At 38.5% G+C, this 18,034-nt stretch overlaps 6 protein-coding genes across 9 annotated transcripts; 3 read left to right on the plus strand and 3 right to left on the minus strand.

The window, feature by feature from the left end:
- Window positions 1–2,589: 2,589 nt before the first annotated feature.
- Window positions 2,590–4,145, minus strand: LOC136236405 (uncharacterized). The gene is made up of 7 exons (XM_066026553.1): window positions 3,825–4,145; window positions 3,697–3,773; window positions 3,417–3,563; window positions 3,291–3,371; window positions 3,159–3,237; window positions 3,066–3,111; window positions 2,590–3,010 (listed from the first exon to the last, which is right to left on the minus strand). The coding sequence occupies exons 1-7, from the start codon at window positions 3,975–3,977 to the stop codon at window positions 2,634–2,636; spliced, it is 960 nt and encodes a 319-aa protein (XP_065882625.1). The 5' UTR covers window positions 3,978–4,145; the 3' UTR covers window positions 2,590–2,633.
- On the plus strand, window positions 3,775–5,562 carry LOC136236395 (uncharacterized). Its single transcript, XM_066026538.1, has one exon. It carries the CDS (start codon window positions 4,006–4,008, stop codon window positions 5,455–5,457), a length of 1,452 nt encoding a protein of 483 aa, XP_065882610.1. The 5' UTR covers window positions 3,775–4,005; the 3' UTR covers window positions 5,458–5,562.
- Window positions 5,542–8,508, plus strand: LOC136236393 (DNA primase large subunit-like). Its single transcript, XM_066026536.1, has 8 exons — window positions 5,542–6,259; window positions 6,835–7,052; window positions 7,099–7,197; window positions 7,575–7,741; window positions 7,791–7,962; window positions 8,016–8,081; window positions 8,124–8,254; window positions 8,312–8,508. The coding sequence occupies exons 1-7, from the start codon at window positions 5,542–5,544 to the stop codon at window positions 8,226–8,228; spliced, it is 1,545 nt and encodes a 514-aa protein (XP_065882608.1). The 3' UTR covers window positions 8,229–8,254; window positions 8,312–8,508.
- LOC136236409 (probable cardiolipin synthase (CMP-forming)) lies at window positions 8,233–10,351 on the minus strand. The gene is made up of 6 exons (XM_066026562.1): window positions 10,077–10,351; window positions 9,883–10,017; window positions 8,754–8,883; window positions 8,621–8,706; window positions 8,500–8,568; window positions 8,233–8,446 (listed from the first exon to the last, which is right to left on the minus strand). The coding sequence occupies exons 1-6, from the start codon at window positions 10,284–10,286 to the stop codon at window positions 8,246–8,248; spliced, it is 831 nt and encodes a 276-aa protein (XP_065882634.1). The 5' UTR covers window positions 10,287–10,351; the 3' UTR covers window positions 8,233–8,245.
- Window positions 10,329–11,403, minus strand: LOC136236410 (coiled-coil domain-containing protein 97-like). The gene is made up of 2 exons (XM_066026563.1): window positions 11,283–11,403; window positions 10,329–11,236 (listed from the first exon to the last, which is right to left on the minus strand). Exon 2 carries the CDS (start codon window positions 11,226–11,228, stop codon window positions 10,404–10,406), a length of 825 nt encoding a protein of 274 aa, XP_065882635.1. The 5' UTR covers window positions 11,229–11,236; window positions 11,283–11,403; the 3' UTR covers window positions 10,329–10,403.
- On the plus strand, window positions 11,042–15,718 carry LOC136236403 (uncharacterized). 4 transcript variants are annotated; one of them, XM_066026548.1, is made up of 5 exons: window positions 11,042–11,439; window positions 11,574–11,691; window positions 11,743–11,837; window positions 11,889–12,420; window positions 14,137–15,375. In XM_066026548.1, the coding sequence occupies exons 1-5, from the start codon at window positions 11,422–11,424 to the stop codon at window positions 14,304–14,306; spliced, it is 933 nt and encodes a 310-aa protein (XP_065882620.1). In that variant the 5' UTR covers window positions 11,042–11,421; the 3' UTR covers window positions 14,307–15,375. The 4 variants fall into 4 exon arrangements, with proteins under 4 accessions (XP_065882620.1, XP_065882624.1, XP_065882623.1 ...); XM_066026552.1 differs by lacking the exon at window positions 14,137–15,375 and adding an exon at window positions 13,045–13,130 and having other exon boundaries at window positions 11,043–11,439; XM_066026551.1 differs by lacking the exon at window positions 14,137–15,375 and adding an exon at window positions 12,543–13,038 and having other exon boundaries at window positions 11,043–11,439.
- The last annotated feature ends 2,316 nt before the right edge of the window (window positions 15,719–18,034 follow it).

Genomic DNA, 18,034 nt, shown 5'->3' on the forward strand with positions numbered 1-18,034 from the left:
TCACTCAGCATGTCAGGATTATATGCATGCATGGCATGGGTTGTGCACTGTAGCTTCAAACTTGAACAAGCAGCACTATAGATACCTGATACAGTGTTAGGTTGACTTTAGCCTTCTTGCAGGTCCGTAGTGTGATAGTGCTTAATAAAATGGATACTTGCACATGACACGAAAAAGTATTTATATCATTGTTACTATGACCTGACTTAAATAATGATGAATGATATCATGGCAGATTGGTGTATATACTAGTGAAGATTGTTTGGGTTGTGGGTGTATGGCCAGGCACCTATGGTATAATTTACAACAATCACATCATAAATACAATTGTCTAGTGCATGCATGAATAGTTAGTTAGTCCAGTGATTTCAAGTACACCATGCATGCAGTCTCCTTCTCTATACTATGGCTGCAACCTATCTGGTGGCCTCATTGTTACACTGGAACGTGACTGGAAGTGCATTATTTAATTCCCCATTAGGTATTGCCAAAATGTATGATCTAAGGGGTTTCAGTTCATTGCCTGGTGCTGGGCAATCATTCCCTGTACTTATCCACACAGGTGAATCTGGAGATGATGAAACTGTCCTATGCAATTAGTTATATGTTTGTGTTTGAGCCTTCTTGTACTCCAGCCCTGTCTTTCTCCCTGAGCAGGTCTTTGTATTGCCACTCAGGGGTGGGCCACATGTAGGCTTATACTCTTGTGAATAGGAATATCAGTTTTCAGCTTTCTTCCATTCAGCAACTCTGTAGCACTGAATTGACATCATGGGAATCGGTGTTGCACAGAAGCAAAAGAGAATTCTGCAGGGTCAGCAGTATCTTTCAGAAACATTTTCATGATCCTCTCTCAACAAGACCATTACTTTTAGGACTGACATATGAACTTTTATGTCATTGGATACAAATTGAGATCCATTGTCAGTCACAAAATACCGATGGTACTCTGTGTCAGGTAGAGGTTAGCTGAATGATTTCTGGATAGCGGGAGAAAGGTGGAGCTTTTCAAGAACAACAATATTGTACAGTACAGAAGGATCATGGAGGTAGTTACTGATACTTTCTCTCTCTCTCACACACACACACATACGCACACAAAAATGACCAGAAACCAGCACATTCATGGTGCCTTGGCAGTATTGGTTAGGTATAATCAAGCCTAAAAGTACTTTACTTAGTGAAATTTTCTATTGCCAATTTACATACAAATGCTTTCAGACAAGCGTAACTCGATAATGTCTGAGGTTACGGGCTTGTTTTTTTACTGTTAGAGATGTCACCTCAGTTCGCGACACGTGCCTTTTGGCGTACCACAGTATGTACAATGCACACATCATGCACTTGCCTTTGTCCTCCTTTGTGTCCCATCTCTTTTCACTGACAGCACAAGGTGTCGATTCATAGTAGTGTCCCTGTGGCTATGCACATTTACAATGGGAATTGTCCATATTTTCCATAGTGACTGCATAAATTGATTGTGGATATGCTTTTTGTGCTATTCTTCATTTGTAACACTGTGTAACAGGCTGAACATGGCTGAAAACAAAGTGTAATTGCCACTTTACTTTTCAGTAATTGATGGTTTGGGTATGCATCCAGACCAAAATTTATTATGTATAATGCCAGCCATTCTTTCTTTTGATGCGGTATGCATGGACTCACCAGTCATAAAAAAAACAAGTACAAGGAAATTTTCAATTATCTAAGGGATTATAGAAATAAAAAAGGGTCCTACACCTGCAGGTATACTTACTAGTGGAGAATTTAATCCCTATGGCTATGACTGAGGTAGGGATTAAGTGTCCACTAGCATATCTGCGGGTGCAGGCAACCTCCCTTGTTTCACTGCCTTTTATTTCTATGGTCCTTAAAATTCCTTTCTCCTTGTAAGGTTGTGGTACAATAAGTGGTTGTCAGCTATAGATAAAATCACCTTGGAATTTCTAACATGGTTGAATATGATCCTTCAACCTGGTGAATCTTTTGCAGTAGGAAATGATTGCATGCTGCTTAAGCTACTTGGTAGGCTGCTTGCTACTCCAGCTCACATGAAACTCAATGGCTTTTGTTTAGACAGTACAAAGGTTGAGGAAAGGGTTGGCGCTAGCTGAGTTCAAAGGTTATTTGAAGTGGCATGCCCTCAAAGGTTTAGCTGCTTCACAGCTATGATTCCTTTGGTAGCAATGATAGCTATAACTTCGTGGATGGCCTGACCATCAGATCTGGCCCTGGTCATATACTGACTCATGTTTCATTGTTGTGCATTTGTAACTGGCTATAAAATTCAGGCACATTATTATGATGACATCCTTGGTGAAGTGGAGGGGGTAGCCAGATGAGAGGGGTAACAGATTATGGGGATGTCAGAATAGTAGTTGGTAACCTGCTTATTCAGCTGGAAAATATGCTACAACCTTTCTTTGATAACTCATCATGTTCTGGAGTGCTAAAACCTCCACCAGAAGTCGTTCAGTCACTACTGGAAGACAAAATGTTGGAAGTATATACTACATACAAGGTATACAATATCTATGGATATGCATTTGAAGATTATGAAATCTCTGAAGCCTCGTCCCAGCCTTATCATTAACATCCACACAGTATTTCAATGTATCAAAACAATTAGATTGTCATCTTTCTATTAAACTAAACACAGTGTCAATAAAACTATCACTTGTCATCTGTGGTGAATCATGAATCGTTTTATAGTCAACAATAGCTACATTATTAGTGCTTAGTTCCTTTTTTCTGCTCTTTAATTTAATTTTCCTCGGTCTGACCCTACAATACCCATCATAAGAACGACTAGAATAATAACTTGATATTGATCTCCATTTATGGTGCATGCCGCCGCTTGTAGGTATAGCAGACTTTTCAATATAATTTTCATTCTTCTTGGACAACTCTTTAGTCTCATTTTGAGAAGTTGTGGGGTAGTTGTTTGATGCTGACAGGCAAAAGTCCCTCATCCGTGACTCCATGAAGGTTGCATCCAGAGTAACACTCTCTACACACAACCAATGTAATATCACACATACACTGCACCATATGATACTAATTACCGCCAATATCATGTTGGCCTACTGCATAATTTCCCATGCTAGTACTCTGTAGGTGGCAGCATGTAAAAGCACTTGATAGTTTTAAACTATTACTTTTGCATCACTGTCGTTCCACGTAGCCAGTGTCTCTTGCAACTGTGAAAGATACTTCACATGGCACTGCAGAAAAGCCCTATGAAAATACACATGTCAAATGTATCATGCTTCTTTCTGAATATTATATACCATAATCTACTGATGGTAGCACACATCATTAAATAGAAGGGAACAAATAATCCTGGCATTAACTGGTATTGTTGGATCTCCCTGATATACAGCAATTACATCATAAAGCTTTAAGTCTCAGTATACCAAAAAGTATCTTCACAAAACGTCAACACTTTCTTCAACAGTACACAACATTGTGGTATCTGTTGGGTGAGTTCATAAACCACAGACTGAACCTTATCGTCATGGAGGTAGTTGGTGGCATTGATCCCTCCAAGATTAAACCTGTATCTGAAATGAATAACACACAACATCAATGCATTTGGATGCATCATATAGACGACTGTAGTATCAGATTTTCAGCAACAGCTGTTGTGTATTTAATGACCTGCAGTATAGACAACAACATCAATGAATAGTTTACTTTGCTAGTAATCTTTGAAGATTTTTTATCTTATCTGTTACATTAAACTTATGATACTTTTTGGTATCTTTGCTTATCTGTAATTGAAATCAGTGTAACGGAGTAACAACTCCGTATAGTCTGATTACCCGGACTAGTTTTTGAAATTGTTTTTCACGCCGATGTTGATTCTTATTCCTGTACAACAGTCTAGAGAACACCTCCAGTTCTTGCGATATCGGACATCTCATTAAACTCTTCACTGCTTCGCCGGCTAAATCATAGAACACGCCTACTTCCATTTGTAGCGCACCAAAATAATATTTTGCAATGGACGACGAAGTTGATACAGCACGTGGCGCTACGGACAGGACGCCTCAGGTTATCAAAATGTACCCATGGGAGGCTAGGCACGAATGGATCGCCCGGATATCGTTTATAGAAGATCACACTCCGACGTACGGATTTGAGAGGGCGCTTAGTCTCTCTATGGTATGGGCCAACATGAAATTCCTAGGATGTCGCTACCCCACAGCCACAGAACAGCTTGTAATGAACTACAACGTGCCAGAAACAGATAAAGGCAGGAAATTTCCAAAAAATGGTGTGTATGTGTTGAATACAGAAGATTTTCCTGATGGAGTGCCGTTGGGAGCTTTGTCAGTGGTAGCTGATGAAGAATCACATTTACTAGCAGATGAGGAGGATAATGACAGTGATACATCAACACAAGTTAGTATGCTTATTTCTGATATTAGAGAAAAGGTTGAGACAGACAAGAAACAGGGTGACGTGAAACCAGCTACTACCCCCGTTAGCCCAGAATTGTCAGATATATGTTACAAGCTTAGCCTGCCTGATGATTTGAACCAACAGGATCATCCAGTTTCTGTATTGGATGCCTCATGTCAAAAAGCAAATTTGACCATCTCATATGCATTCAAGGAGCACGTTGATGAAACTACTAAGCGTCCCACTGTCATTGGTTACCAAGCAACAGTGTTAATCAATGATGTGATTGTCGGTAAGGGTGACAGCTATTCAGCTAAGAAGGATGCAAAGAAGCATGCTTGCGAGGTTGTTATTGAACGTGTGAAGGACATCCAGAAGTCAACTGGATGTGCCCCTGCACCCAACCAATCTGAGCACATTGAGAAAAGTGAGATTATGCAAACTGGTGGGGTAGGAGACCAGGCAGCCATGTCTACCGATGGAATAGGTGGAAAATTGTTACAGAAAATGGGTTGGGATAAGGACAGTACCAGTACTTCCCAGGCTTCTCAAGTGTTTGACTCTTATGGAAACCTTGGACGGAGTGGGTTGGGATTTGCACCACAAGAATCATCAGCGCTACGACAGAATGTTGAACAAAAACTGTATGAATTTGTGAACTCTGACAAAGATGAGTTAGTGTTTTCATCAGAGTTTTCCCTTGATGAGCGTAAACTGATCCATTCGTTGTGTGCTAAGTACAAACTCAGTCACAAATCTCATGGTAAAGGAGATGAGAGAAAGTTGGTCATCCAGAAGAAAGCAAATGCACAGACAGACTCTGAAACAGCTAACCAAAAAAGTTACGGTCAACACTACGAATTTCACCACTCATACGACCAACAGTCAAACCCATCATCTCAGTATGGGAGGCAGGATGGAGGGAGATCAGCTATGCAAAGTAGCTTTTTTCAACCTGCAGTGAACAAGGCTGATTCATCTAGGTCACATCCTTACCAGGGCTACAGGCAGCACCACTCACATCAGATATGGGAGGGGAAAAGATACTAAAAGCAGTATCTTATTACGTGATTTTTTTTGATTACATAAGCACGGCACGTACGTATGCGTATTTGTAAATTTTGTTGAAATACAATGAAATACGGATTAAATCCATTCAATGTTAAAAGTTTAATTGTGGGTTTGAGATATTTGAAAATGTTTTACGAATCTGATTCGCTTCCAGCAGGGAGTGTGGACCTGGAATGCCTTTACCGTGGGTCGATGCTGCGCTCACAACTACTCGTTACACTGTACACTTCAGCTATTGCTGAAAATCCGATGCTACAATCGTCTTTTTATGATGCAGGCGATATTGTTCAAGCCAGTTGTCATGTTAGTAGGAAAGCGACCAGATTCCTAACCCAGTTTGAAAAGACTTGTAGTGAAAATGAACTAATGGATGTTAGTAGCCACTATTGTATGCGACTGGCGGCATGTGGCAGGAAAGATACAAAAGTCATGCTGTTGATAGCTGAGTGTCTTCTCTTCTCACTGAGGTACGCTAACATGGACCCCAGTGACATGACTCAGTTCCTTTTGAAGCACAAATCACAAGATCTATTTAAATACTTGCCTATAAACACCAAGGACACACTAGACACATTATCTAAGGCTATCTGTAAAAAGGAGAGTAGCTACACTGTGAAGGTCCCATGGACATATGCACTGGACCAAGTGTCTACTAGAAGTGTAGTATTGGATAATGGAGCTGCCCGTGTGCCTTGTACATATCTGCTAGAGGCCTGTGTGGACCAATACTTTACCACACTCCAAAGTGGCTTGGACTTTGCCAAGACTGCTTACAGCACAGGTACTGAATGTACAGTGGAATGTCTCTACAATTCAGACACTTGTCATTGATATTGCACATGCACACATTTTGAACCCTGAAATAAGTAATTGTATGTCATAGTTGGTACTGTTTGAGTAGTCTCACATGGCCAGACCACTTTTTTCTTTTGTGTTGGGGTAGGGAAAAAAAGAAACACAAAAGAAAAAAAGGAGTCTGGCCATGCGAGACTCCTGTTTGAGTGAGTGTTGTGAGGCTGGAGGTAATGCTAGAGGAGGTTGGTCACCCTATGACATTTGATTACCTAACGCAAGTATAGTCCCAGGTGTTTAACAGCTGGGAAAGCAGCACGTTGTACTGAGAGAGTATGTAAGGCTTGGAATATCAGCAAGTGTCAATGTTGAATTAGTTCAATTTCTTTGAGATCACGAGATGAATGACGCGTGACCAGGTAATGGCATTGACACGTGGAGCATATTTGTGAATACTAAAACTTGTGAACTGATCCTTTACAGTTAGTCACAACTGCATTTTCATGTATCGGTTCATGTCTGAAAAATTCCCTCCTCATGCTGTTTGTTATCTATTTCTACTAGTGGTAAGTGATGAAAGAATGGCAGAGTTGTTGCCACAAGTGACTCACTGGTTGGAGGCTGGTTGTCAGTCTCATGGTAGCAGGGATCACAGCAGAAACACTCCAGCCTATCAGATAAGTGCAGAGGATGTCGACAAGATTAGTGTAATGTTCCCACTGTGTATGAGGCGACTACACCGTACACTGAGACGAAAGCATCGACTGAATCATACATTCAGGGTGAGAATTAACTAAAGATGTACTACCAGAATTACTCTGTCAGCAGATTCAATATACACTGTTCTTGAAGTCTATTGGATTGGGAATGGAAGATGCCATAGAATTCTGGAAATCAGAATACTTAAAACCACATTCTGATTGTCAGGTATATGTTGCCTTGTACTGTAGGTTATAACATGTCAACAATATTGGTAGTGTAGTGTTTTGTGCAACTTTACATAGTGAATACACATGCTTAAACTACTCTTTGCAAACATTAGTGTGGCATCTTTCTAATGCAACAGCTGACAATGAAAATGTTGATTAGAAGCCCCTTGAATCACCTTCCTTCGAAAGAAGGGACCAAAATCCTGAGACCACTGTAGCCAAAACTCGAGACCCTTTTATGGATACCCCTATTTACAAAGATGTACAACTGTCAGGATAACATGTAAATTCACGTATGGTAGCATGGCTGTAGCATGCACGCACACACACACACACACTGCAGTCTACCTATATACACACTATCCCCTCCTACAGGCTGGTGGTTGCAGTCACAACTGGTCATCTGACAAACAGAGGTACACATACAGTATCAGACATCTCTATGGCAAAGAAGGCAGGATGGTGAACTACAGTGCACACAGTTGTCAAACATTACAAAATCAAGTGATAAATCCAACACACGAAGGAGGATGCCCCTTTAAGTTGTTACACTAAACAACCTCTCCATTTATTCACAACTTCATCTTACAGGCATTCAGATAAAGAAAGCTTATATGCTACTCTCTATTCAGACAAACTAGCCACCAGTGACATAGAAGATATTGTACAGCTAGCTAGTTCAGGACAGTATAGTGCAGCATGTAAGTTACACCACACAGCAAGAGTGAACCTTGTTGTACAAGCAAATGACAAACCAACTGAGGTAATAAAACTTGGGAGTTGGCCGCCTATAAATTGTGTACACTATATGATTAGATACCATCATCTGTGATTCCCATTGAGTGTGAAGACAAAGACAACACAAAGTTAGCTGATTCTGAGGTATGTATATACCCTATTGATTTAAGTGACTTGATAAATTAGATTCAGCCAACTACAACTCCTGGTGCTGAGGAAGGTCCAAACCTATTTTTCAGTCCAGCCAAATACTTCAGTTCATTCGTGGATGAAATACCGAGCGATTCATGATAGCATTATAAAATAAATTATTTTTGGTGATTTGAATTTGGTGTGGTGTGGTCAATGTAAGTGAAGCCATTTTTCATCACTAGGTAACTCAGTCCGGATGCTATTGTCGATATACCTGTTATGTACCACATCGACTGGAGTAATGGATGACCCACAAACTGGAACACAGGAGCACACATGGTGCCCCCAATTAGTGCCAACTGTAGAGCAGTATTTAACTGTAACAATAAACATTTGTTAAGGATATTTATAAATTATCAAAATTTCCCACCTTGCCAAACGTTGAAGGAACAGCTTTGACAGTTGTCGTTTTAACATCCCAATAACGTTGCCAAGTTCTCTTAAAGAGGGAAAAAAGAACTCGAATTTTGTCGATCACTTAAAATTCTTACTGGGTGAGGCAAAGTGGTGTATCGCATATAAAATGTCATCAGAATCAATGCAGCATCCCTTCCCATAAATAGTACCGTTAATCCTACTATAGAAAATAACGTACATTTATGAAGAGGTGCTTAGAACACTTACAAGGGAGAAGGTTTGATACAGTTAGTGCCACACAGACAAAAGCCAGGAGACATTTGTCAGCTAATGGATCCAGTATTGTGCCAAAGTTGGATGCTTGGCTGGGAAACACACGAGCTATTAACCCATCCACCTATAGAAAGTTGATAACACGCAACTACTATACAGAGTGCATTTTGTAACAGAAAAGTATTCATAATTGAATGTGGAGTACCACAGAATGGATTAATTGTATTACTGAATGTCATGGTCCCTTATATGTACGTGTGACTTCCAATAGTAGTAAAGTTGTGTATCTATCTAGAATTTATTATCCCTTTAATAAGCATGTAGCATGTACATGTATGCTGCAGTATTAGTCATTACTGCTACTTACCGTATACCTAGAAATTTTTGCTGAGCGTAATTTTCGTGGTTAGTAAAGCTACCATGAAATTTGTAGCATGTGAAATTTTATGTGTGTCCTAGAAACCTCAACTCACCTTACTGATAAATTACTGGTGTGTGATACTGTTTGTTAGTCTGATGCAGCTACCCCTTCAATTAGATTTCCAATCAAAGGGGAGGCCATGCCAGACTAACTGTAGGCATATGTGGATTCCACATATGCTTACAAATAGTATCACACATATGGGTGTGGCTCATGAAAGAAGCTAGCTTTCTGCAAGACTAGACTGTGTCTCATGCAGAGATTGCCACTACTTGGTTCAGATGCGCTTTAGCAATCTGTATGACATTTGAAGTAAAAATCAATGACCCTTCGTAGCTATGTGGCTGAGAACAAATCTTCAAATCAAGCAACAGTGATCCGTGAAATTTAATACACAAAAATCCTGGGCTAATGTGAAATTTAAAATGCAAAAATCCTGACAATGTACATAACCGTGAAAATTTCTGGGTGAAGTTGAGGTTAGTACTAGTACCCCAGATAAGGCTGTGAACATGTCTCATGGATGAAGGCGTATGCACTCAAATCCTACTTGAGCATCACCAATTAAGTACACATGCACATCACATGCACATTAGTCTTGCATAGCCAGTTCACTTATTGTGTTGGTTCCCACCCCCCACACAAAAAGGGAAAAAAGGTGGTCTGGCTATGTGAAACTAACTATACGCACATAGTACGTACCACATCAGTGATTCCTGCTGCAGTGAACAAGACAAGTGCTGGCAAGTAGGCCTCATAGACAATCAAATACCCCAATACTGGTGATATAGCAATACGCATCACTGACAGCAAGTTGGGAACAGTGAAGATGTTCTCCTGGAGAAAAAATATCACGTGATAACATGTGTGCAGTGCCCACATCACTTGCATGTCACCTTAATTTCCAATTTGAATTTCGCATCATTGAAGTTTCTGGAATGTCGCATCAGTCTATGAGATTGTTTCCAAATTACACTATCTGACAGTCTAAGAATACCCTGGTTAACACTACAACGTTGTGCTTCTCCGGTGATCGTTCCATGAACAAAACGAACGTGCAACGAAGTGATTCCTCTCCATACTACGCGGCTCGTAGCAAGATACATCACAAAAGCATGTTCCACACCAGGTATATTTATATAAATATACACATGGAATTTGATTTAATTTTAAATCCTTATAATGAATGGGTGGCGCATGCGTTAAAAAATTGAGAAATATTTTTAAGAAGGTTCCGTGGAAGGCTCTTCCGAATCAAAGTACTTTTCTTCTTCATCAATACATCTTTGTTCAATGCTATCAAACTCAACATTATTGTCAACTTTCGAGTAATCAAATTCTCTCTCCTCACCATTCAAAAATCTCAGCTGCATAACTCTGAGGAACTCTTGATGCAATATTCTTTTCTCTTTCTCAGTAATACTTGTATTGTCAGTAGAATCTTGTACATCATCATCATCATCTTCACTGCTTTCTTCTTCTTCACTGCTTTCTTCTTCTTCAACCATTTCTTCTTGCTCACGTTGCTGCTGTAACAATTCTTTTCTTCTTTCCACATCAGCTTTATGCAAAATTTTGGCAGAGAGTAAAATATCTGAGCATTGTTGGTCTAATGCTGCATGTTCATCTGCTGTAAGGTATTGTCCAATGTAGTGCTCGTATAATAAAGGATCTCGTTGACGCATCTCTTTCTCACAAAAGTACACACCCTCATCCATAAGCCTTTTTAGGCATTCGAAGCGTCGGTTGCGTCTCACAACATTGCGAGATTTCTCAGTCATTTGTCTTTGCAATTCCCTCAAACGGTACGTTACTTCAAAGTCCTGTATCTTTTGAAAATATGACAAATGATGTTCCAACAAAAGCCCACCATACTTCATAAGAAATTTGGCTGGTGACTCACTCAGTAGTTCTTGAAGGAACTCAAATTTTTCATTGTCAGTCAAATCAGGTTCGTCACGTTGTTGGTTCTTGATGATGGCGTCTGAAGCAATTATCCTCGCAAACATTTGCGCTGCCAGCGGCTCTATGTAAACAGAAGTGGCCATTTTGTGATCTATACAAAAGAAACTAGCTCGTATCTCATAGATTTATGAGTATACCTTCCAAATCTGAAGCATTGCTGATCGGGCCTGAAGGGGCTTCACCTCGATTCAACAGAAACCCGGATTTTTCTGTATACCCAACTGTGATTAGAGGAAACCGATACTCAACACTTTTCGACAGTTTGGTGATTAAATTATGAAAAGAATGTACGAGGTAAGTATTTGTTGTACGCCTGTTAGCTTCTTAACATGAGGACGGAAAGCAGCTTGTAAGCTAACCCAGTTCATGAAACATCTATGTAAAATTGCGTGACTTTTAATTCGTATGTTTATAATTTAACCCTGAAGGATTCTGAGACTACAGATAGAAGCGCAAATGATGAGAAAGAATTAGTAACTCCACCAGCTAGCAAGTATGGTGAAAAATTTGTGTTTGAAAAGAGCTATCCTTTGGTGACAAGTGACCGTAAGACTTATGATAATTCTCAGTGGTATGTAATAAACTGTTTTTGTGTAGTTTGCAAACAACTACAACATGCAATTGATAATGTACGGATACTTAGACTGAAGAATCTTAACTTGGGAGAATATCTTCCGGATGGCTTGCTTGAGGTTAGCCACAATTACAACACTTCAGTAGACCTTGTAATTTGTATTGTGTAGTTCACGCCATCTTCATGTATTGAGGAATTGGATTTGAGCATGACCAGATTAAATATTTTACCAGCTAGTATTGGCAAGTTACAGTCTCTCAAACGACTTTACTTGGATCACAATGGGTTGAAAACCCTTCCATTTTCTATCTCGCATTGTACATATCTTACATACCTTAGTGTAACTTTCAACAAATTTTCTTACTTCCCTGGTGTACTGTTATCGTTGACTTGTTTAGCTGACCTTAGAAGACAGTCGAATCCAACACAACCATCCCTCTCACTTCTTGCTGGAGCAAGACCTTCCAATTATATACGTCGAACTAAATGTTCACCAAGTAAGAGTGATGTGAAGTCTACTGGTGAAGTACCCAGCTTAAGAGAGATGGTAATGCACACAGCTGTTTTGTCTAACATTGGCCGACCATATTGGAAAAATGAGTCAATACCTTACATGATTGTCCGACAGTTAGATTTAGCCCAGAATGACTACCTGATATGTGATAGTTGTCACTGTGCTGTCCATAAGGATCAAAATGAAGGTGAGAAGACTACATACTGTGCGATTCCCAACATACAGCAGAGAATGCTAATATACTCTAATAGAACACATGCATTAAAATAAGTGTAATAGGCTTAAAAGTGGACATCTTCTAATACTTAGTTGAAAGCCAGTATCCCTTGGTACATACACTGATAAAGAAAGATACTTGGTTACCTCAAGGTTATGAGAGACTGTACTGAGTTACATAAGTGTTAACCTGTGAGGAGGCAAAAGTCTATGAACACAAGGAGTCAGATTCTTCACCAAATTAATCCTCAGCGACATGGAGTTTGTTATATAATGTGAATCGTTTTTGTGTATGATAGTGGTCTTATATTATGTTGACAAACATTGGTTACAGTAATGGTACAATGATGTCCTAGCTTCTGCAAAATACCGTTTCTTATGAAAAATACAATGTTAAAATTGTTGAGTTTGAGGTATTATAAGATGAATTATCATACATGGCTAAAACGGTATATCTCTTGAGGGATACAGATATAAATTCAGTGCATATAGCATTGCCTTATTAGGTGATCTATTTCAAGAAGAAAAATATTCACATTTAGTTGGGACCACAACTGGTTGAACGCATTACAATCGTGTCTTATAAACTTTCTAGTCACAGTGAATGGATCAAAGAGCTATACATTGGAGTGTACTGTTGTACCTTGTTTGCAATGCAGTTAAGTTGTACTTTTTGTATGCTTACTAGAAAGTTGTGCATTATTGTGCTTACAGAGCATTAATGCACAAGAGAGGTACATAAGTGACGAATTGATATTGAATACCATGTAGTGGTGTAGAGGTGGCAATTTTTTAATCTTTGTTGGGATCAAATCACATAATCATGATGTATAATAAATGTTTTTATAGCCATAATGTTACGGAGGATTTATTAACAATGTGAGGAAGCAAAATGTGCACAGTATATATACCCTTGTTTATTCGAAACTGGAAATGGCTGAGTATTTGAGTACAGGTTTATGTTATAGCAGGAGTTTATAAGCGCCTTGCAGCGCTTATGAGCTCCTGGTTATAGTTAAAGCACTACCACAGGTATAATATAGAAAATGCAGTGTGAGGGGTATATTGAGAGGCTAATACAGAATGGGGCGAAGCCGAGTACTGTATTTTTTTATTTGCACACAAGCACGGGTTGTGCTTTTATGGGTTATATTTACTTTCTGGTCAGATTGTTCATCTTGAGTGCCCAAATCTTCAGTGATCAGAGCATCAGTAATCATTCATATAATCTATTTCTAGTCATAGAACAAACTGGCTGGCTATTTTTAGTGATTTGTATAGTATTGTTTTCATGACACTCCTTACATTAGCCTATATTGTATTTACCCAATTATCTGCATAACTGTACTGTATGACTCATCCAGTACAGATGTGTAGCTGTATGGAAAATACAGTACACGACGACACTTTGATCCTCCCACGCAAAGTATAATAAAGTATTTCAACAATTCTCTATATAAATGTATGGGCTTCAGTTATCCAAACAATTCACTTAGCCATTTCCTGAGGGATTTGGATCACTCATTGCATGTGCAGTCTCATTGTGAGGCAGATAAGCGCACTTGTATGTGTGTAGGTAAGTATATCAATACTGTAAATATACAGTTACACTACTGTAAATATACAGTTACACTATGGTGAAATTTGATGAGATGTAAATTATAGAACATTCTTGTTTGGTTAATAGCCATGCACCAGAGGAAGTCACTTTATATGGAACAGCTTCAAAACAAACCTTGTGTATACAGTGGAGCTTACATGGGCTCATTATATTTGATATTTAGATTGTACCTTCAATGTATTTTGTTGTGTCAAGGTGAAATTGATAACATTTCTAATATTAAAAGAAAACAATGATGCCCGTTTCATTACATCATTCATACATACTATTTCATCACAGATAACAATAACATAGTTTTGCATCATTCATCAAGCCTTCTGGCATTTTCTGACTGTAGTCACAAACATGCATATTCTACTTCCACAATAATGTACTGTTATCATTCCTAATGTGAACAACATTTTGTGGTCTGTTAAGGAAGCCCGATGATGTTTACATTTTTGTCTTTACATGTAATGATTCCTAATAATAGGCTTTCCTCTGTACAGTGGAACCTCGTAATGAGACAACTTTAAAACAGGCCTCAATAATAAAGTCTTATAATGTGGCCACTATAACGAAATGATCTTACAGTGGAACCCCGATTATCCGAACACCGATTAACCGAACTCTCGATTATCCGAACACCAAATCTCAATTAGGGTATTTTGTCAAAAAGTGTATGCTTTATTAGAGTAGTTGAGCAAAGCTCTATATAAATGTATGGATGTTCAATCTTACGTACTTTCGATTATCCAAACACCCTTCCCCCAGTTAGTTCAGATAATCAAGGTTCCACTGTATTTAAATGGTAGCTACTAGGTAAGGTTTCTCTGTAATTCACGTATGACTACATTAAGTCTATAATACTCAATTTTCAAACTAGACAAGTCTTATATTTTGACATGATACCTAATACAGCCCTGTGACAGCAAATACATATTAATTTGAAAATCTTAAGTGTTTTACTTTATGCAGGCCGTTACTTATATAGCAGCTACAAAGTTAATGCATGCATTTCCATGCCATATCCTGATTGTCCATTTCACTGTCATCATATTCCTTTACTACAACTTCTTGGTTTGCAATAGAAAGTCAACTTTAATACCTGTTTTGGCCAATCCTGAATTTGATGCAAACCAAATTTAGACTTCTCTTTACCTGTGGGAGCTATACATTCCAAACTGCATAATCTGTAGTGGCTTTCTAGTGTTAAGTCTTCATTCATGTAAGAGATCTCCAAGGTCCAGTTAACATAGTTATAATCATTCACATGCAAAAATGCCACTCACATAGCTAATTATTTCATGCAAATTTCTGTTATTTTCATAGGAATATTTGTTGAATGGTTGCACGAAGAGTTTCTTGGGCTGAAGATGTTACCATTTCAAAGTTTTACTTGTTCCTCCACGTGCGCTGATGCTCTAGTGAAACAACTCAAGCCAAAACAAGAGCACATCATGAAAGGAGCTAACTCACACAACAGTTATCAACTACGATTAAACTCTTCAGCAAAGTCAACAACTAAAACTTCATCATGCATCATTCAGTAGCTCAATTGTAATGATTAACTTTGTAATTATTTTTATAATATAGTGTGTTATATATTTATCATGTCATTCACTTGATTTGAAAGTATTCTACTACCACCTTGTGTGTGTTTCAATTATGTTGCCCTAAGTAACAGACTTAGTGATGTTAGTCAATGGTAATAGTGTGATAGAAGACTAACCAGTGTGACCAAATCTTACTATGTTGTTCTATAGTCAGAATTTTGCTGCAGTTACTATTCCTGCCCACAAAGCCAAAGCAATCAAGATTCTGCAGATACAGAGGGATAGGTTAAACAGAAGGCAGGCCTGAAGACAGAATTCTGTTTAGTAGAAAACTTTGGCAGTATAAAACATTGGCAAATTTGGTGAAATCTCTGTAAACTTTCCGACATGCCAAAGTACATTAATTTTACAGTTGTCAATATATGCAAGCGTAGTGACATGTGAAGAAGCTCGATGATTTGCTAAAGTTTTATGCCACCCAAGTTTCCTGCTATACAGTAGATAGTGCTAAATCTCTCTGATAATTTCATAATAAAGCATGAATAACATTATGTGCCCCCTAGATACCTGCATCTTACGTTTAGACATTCACATAATGTAAAATTCAGGTTAGTACAGGGGAAACATTGTAAAATGTCATATCCCAGAACAATAGAATGATGGTCATTATTTGGGTACCAATCTTAGCTTTACAGTGTGGTCTACAATACAATACATACAAATCAATTTATAGTAAAATATAGATCTTTGGCCTTTCATTGTGTCCATACCCTAACAGATGAGGGTAAACTGTTCCATTGATCTTATTAGGAGCTTTGATCTGGGACCTCTTGTGAAATTTATTGTAATGTTTAATGGTGTTTTAGAATTTTAAATGCCTACAATGAAGGGAATAAATCTTTAAGCTGCTCTTCATAGGGTAGGTTAGATAACTCAAGAACAAATTTAGTAGCATGATGCTGGATTTTCTTTATCAAATCAACATCTTTTGCATAGTAAAGATTCCAAGCTTGAATACGATGTTCAACATGTGGACATATAAGTTTTATAAAGGATGTTGAAGGATTCTTTTGATCAGTGCAAACATATATAGAAGTTGTATTTATTTGTTGCAAGACTCTGCATTGCTTTACAATAGGACTTCTTGTAGTGAAAGCTTAGTTGCAAATGTAGGGAAGCCATCATCATGAATCAACACCTCATGCTGTCAGCAAAGATAAATAGGATACAAAGGAGGACACAGGTAAGTCCATGAAGTATGCATTGTACATGACAAAGGCACCTGTTGGGCTGAGACAACACTGAACAGTGAAAAATCAAGCCTGTTGTTGAATTATACTTGTCTGAAAGCATTAGCTAGTCAGTCAGTCACTATTATAATTTTTTTTATATTTCATAGCAACATTTTGGAAGCATTTCAGGTCATGCATACTGAGGGCACTTTGGGGCTTGGTTATACCAACTGTACTGCATGCCAAGGTGCCATGAAGGTATTATGAGGCTATGATATTTTTGGCCAGAAAAGCCAATCCTTCATGATCCCTAATATATATACAGTACTACTGATATTGTCTTAATCAGTTTCATCATCATGACATTCTTGTACTGAGGGAATTGATTAATTAGTTACATCTTCCTGAAAAACTTAGCTAAAGCTAATCTGGTCCACCCCTTTGATTAGGAATTAATTCCTAATTGAAGGGGGTGGCCACATGTGCCAAAACCTCTGAAGCCTGATACTAGAGTGTGAAAATCAGCAGAGTTTGGCTCTCTAGAACAGGCATAATATTATTGAAGATTGAATGAGCATGTTGAATAATCATATAAAGGTTCCCACTTCTGCTCTGAACTACATTTTATCACAGTTATTTGTTATTGTTGCTGCTATATTAAGAGTTGGGAGACTTCACCAATTGCAGGGACGTACGCAGGAATTTTGAAAAGGGGTTTCCACTACAGCTAAGTGGCTGTTATATTAGAGTATTTACCTGACTGCTCTATTAGAGTATCTCGATCTTTTCACCAAAATCATAATTCAGAACAATGCTATAAGTGTTACTATCATGTTGCAAACTATTATTTAACTTAGCTAAATGTGTCCTGTTCCATGACAGATTTCAGATTCTGGAAACCTGAAGTCTCAATTTCTTAATGTTTCAAGTAGTGTGTAAAATCCAAAGGGGTTTCCTGAAACCCCTGGAAACCCCCCTCGGTACGCCCCTGAATTGAGGTGTTTTTCAGGGTGATTTTATGTCCCCTTTTATATGTTCAACCCTTTGCTACAATTAGCTACTGAACTTAATCATAGCCATAGGGCTGCAGTGTTATCTAGGATGTTTATTTACAGACCAGCTATAGAGCATCTGATTATCACAGCTTTTATCTAAGGCTCATTTGCAGTTGTCATCTTTTCTAATGGCTCGCCCTCT

The sequence above is a fragment of the Dysidea avara genome, chromosome 10 (genome assembly GCF_963678975.1).
Source record: "Dysidea avara chromosome 10, odDysAvar1.4, whole genome shotgun sequence".
NCBI lineage: Eukaryota > Metazoa > Porifera > Demospongiae > Dictyoceratida > Dysideidae > Dysidea > Dysidea avara.

Coding starts and splice junctions, on each gene's coding strand:
- LOC136236403 (XM_066026547.1), top strand. Junction 11,838..11,888: donor TTCCGGATGGCTTGCTTGAG/GTTAGCCACAAT, acceptor TGTATTGTGTAG/TTCACGCCATCTTCATGTAT. Junction 12,421..15,381: donor CCATAAGGATCAAAATGAAG/GTGAGAAGACTA, acceptor TTATTTTCATAG/GAATATTTGTTGAATGGTTG.
- LOC136236395 (XM_066026538.1), top strand. CDS start 4,006: ATGGACGACGAAGTTGATACAGCACGTGGCGCTACGGACAGGACGCCT.
- LOC136236405 (XM_066026553.1), bottom strand. CDS start 3,977: ATGGAAGTAGGCGTGTTCTATGATTTAGCCGGCGAAGCAGTGAAGAGT. Junction 3,238..3,290: donor GCTACCATCAGTAGATTATG/GTATATAATATT, acceptor GTATTTTCATAG/GGCTTTTCTGCAGTGCCATG. Junction 3,011..3,065: donor AGGCCAACATGATATTGGCG/GTAATTAGTATC, acceptor GGTTGTGTGTAG/AGAGTGTTACTCTGGATGCA.
- LOC136236393 (XM_066026536.1), top strand. CDS start 5,542: ATGAAATACGGATTAAATCCATTCAATGTTAAAAGTTTAATTGTGGGT. Junction 6,260..6,834: donor CAAGACTGCTTACAGCACAG/GTACTGAATGTA, acceptor TATTTCTACTAG/TGGTAAGTGATGAAAGAATG. Junction 7,963..8,015: donor CAAATGACAAACCAACTGAG/GTAATAAAACTT, acceptor CTATATGATTAG/ATACCATCATCTGTGATTCC.
- LOC136236409 (XM_066026562.1), bottom strand. CDS start 10,286: ATGTATCTTGCTACGAGCCGCGTAGTATGGAGAGGAATCACTTCGTTG. Junction 8,884..9,882: donor CAGCAGGAATCACTGATGTG/GTACGTACTATG, acceptor AACTTTCTATAG/GTGGATGGGTTAATAGCTCG. Junction 8,707..8,753: donor TGTATCAAACCTTCTCCCTT/GTAAGTGTTCTA, acceptor TATTTTCTATAG/TAGGATTAACGGTACTATTT.
- LOC136236410 (XM_066026563.1), bottom strand. CDS start 11,228: ATGGCCACTTCTGTTTACATAGAGCCGCTGGCAGCGCAAATGTTTGCG.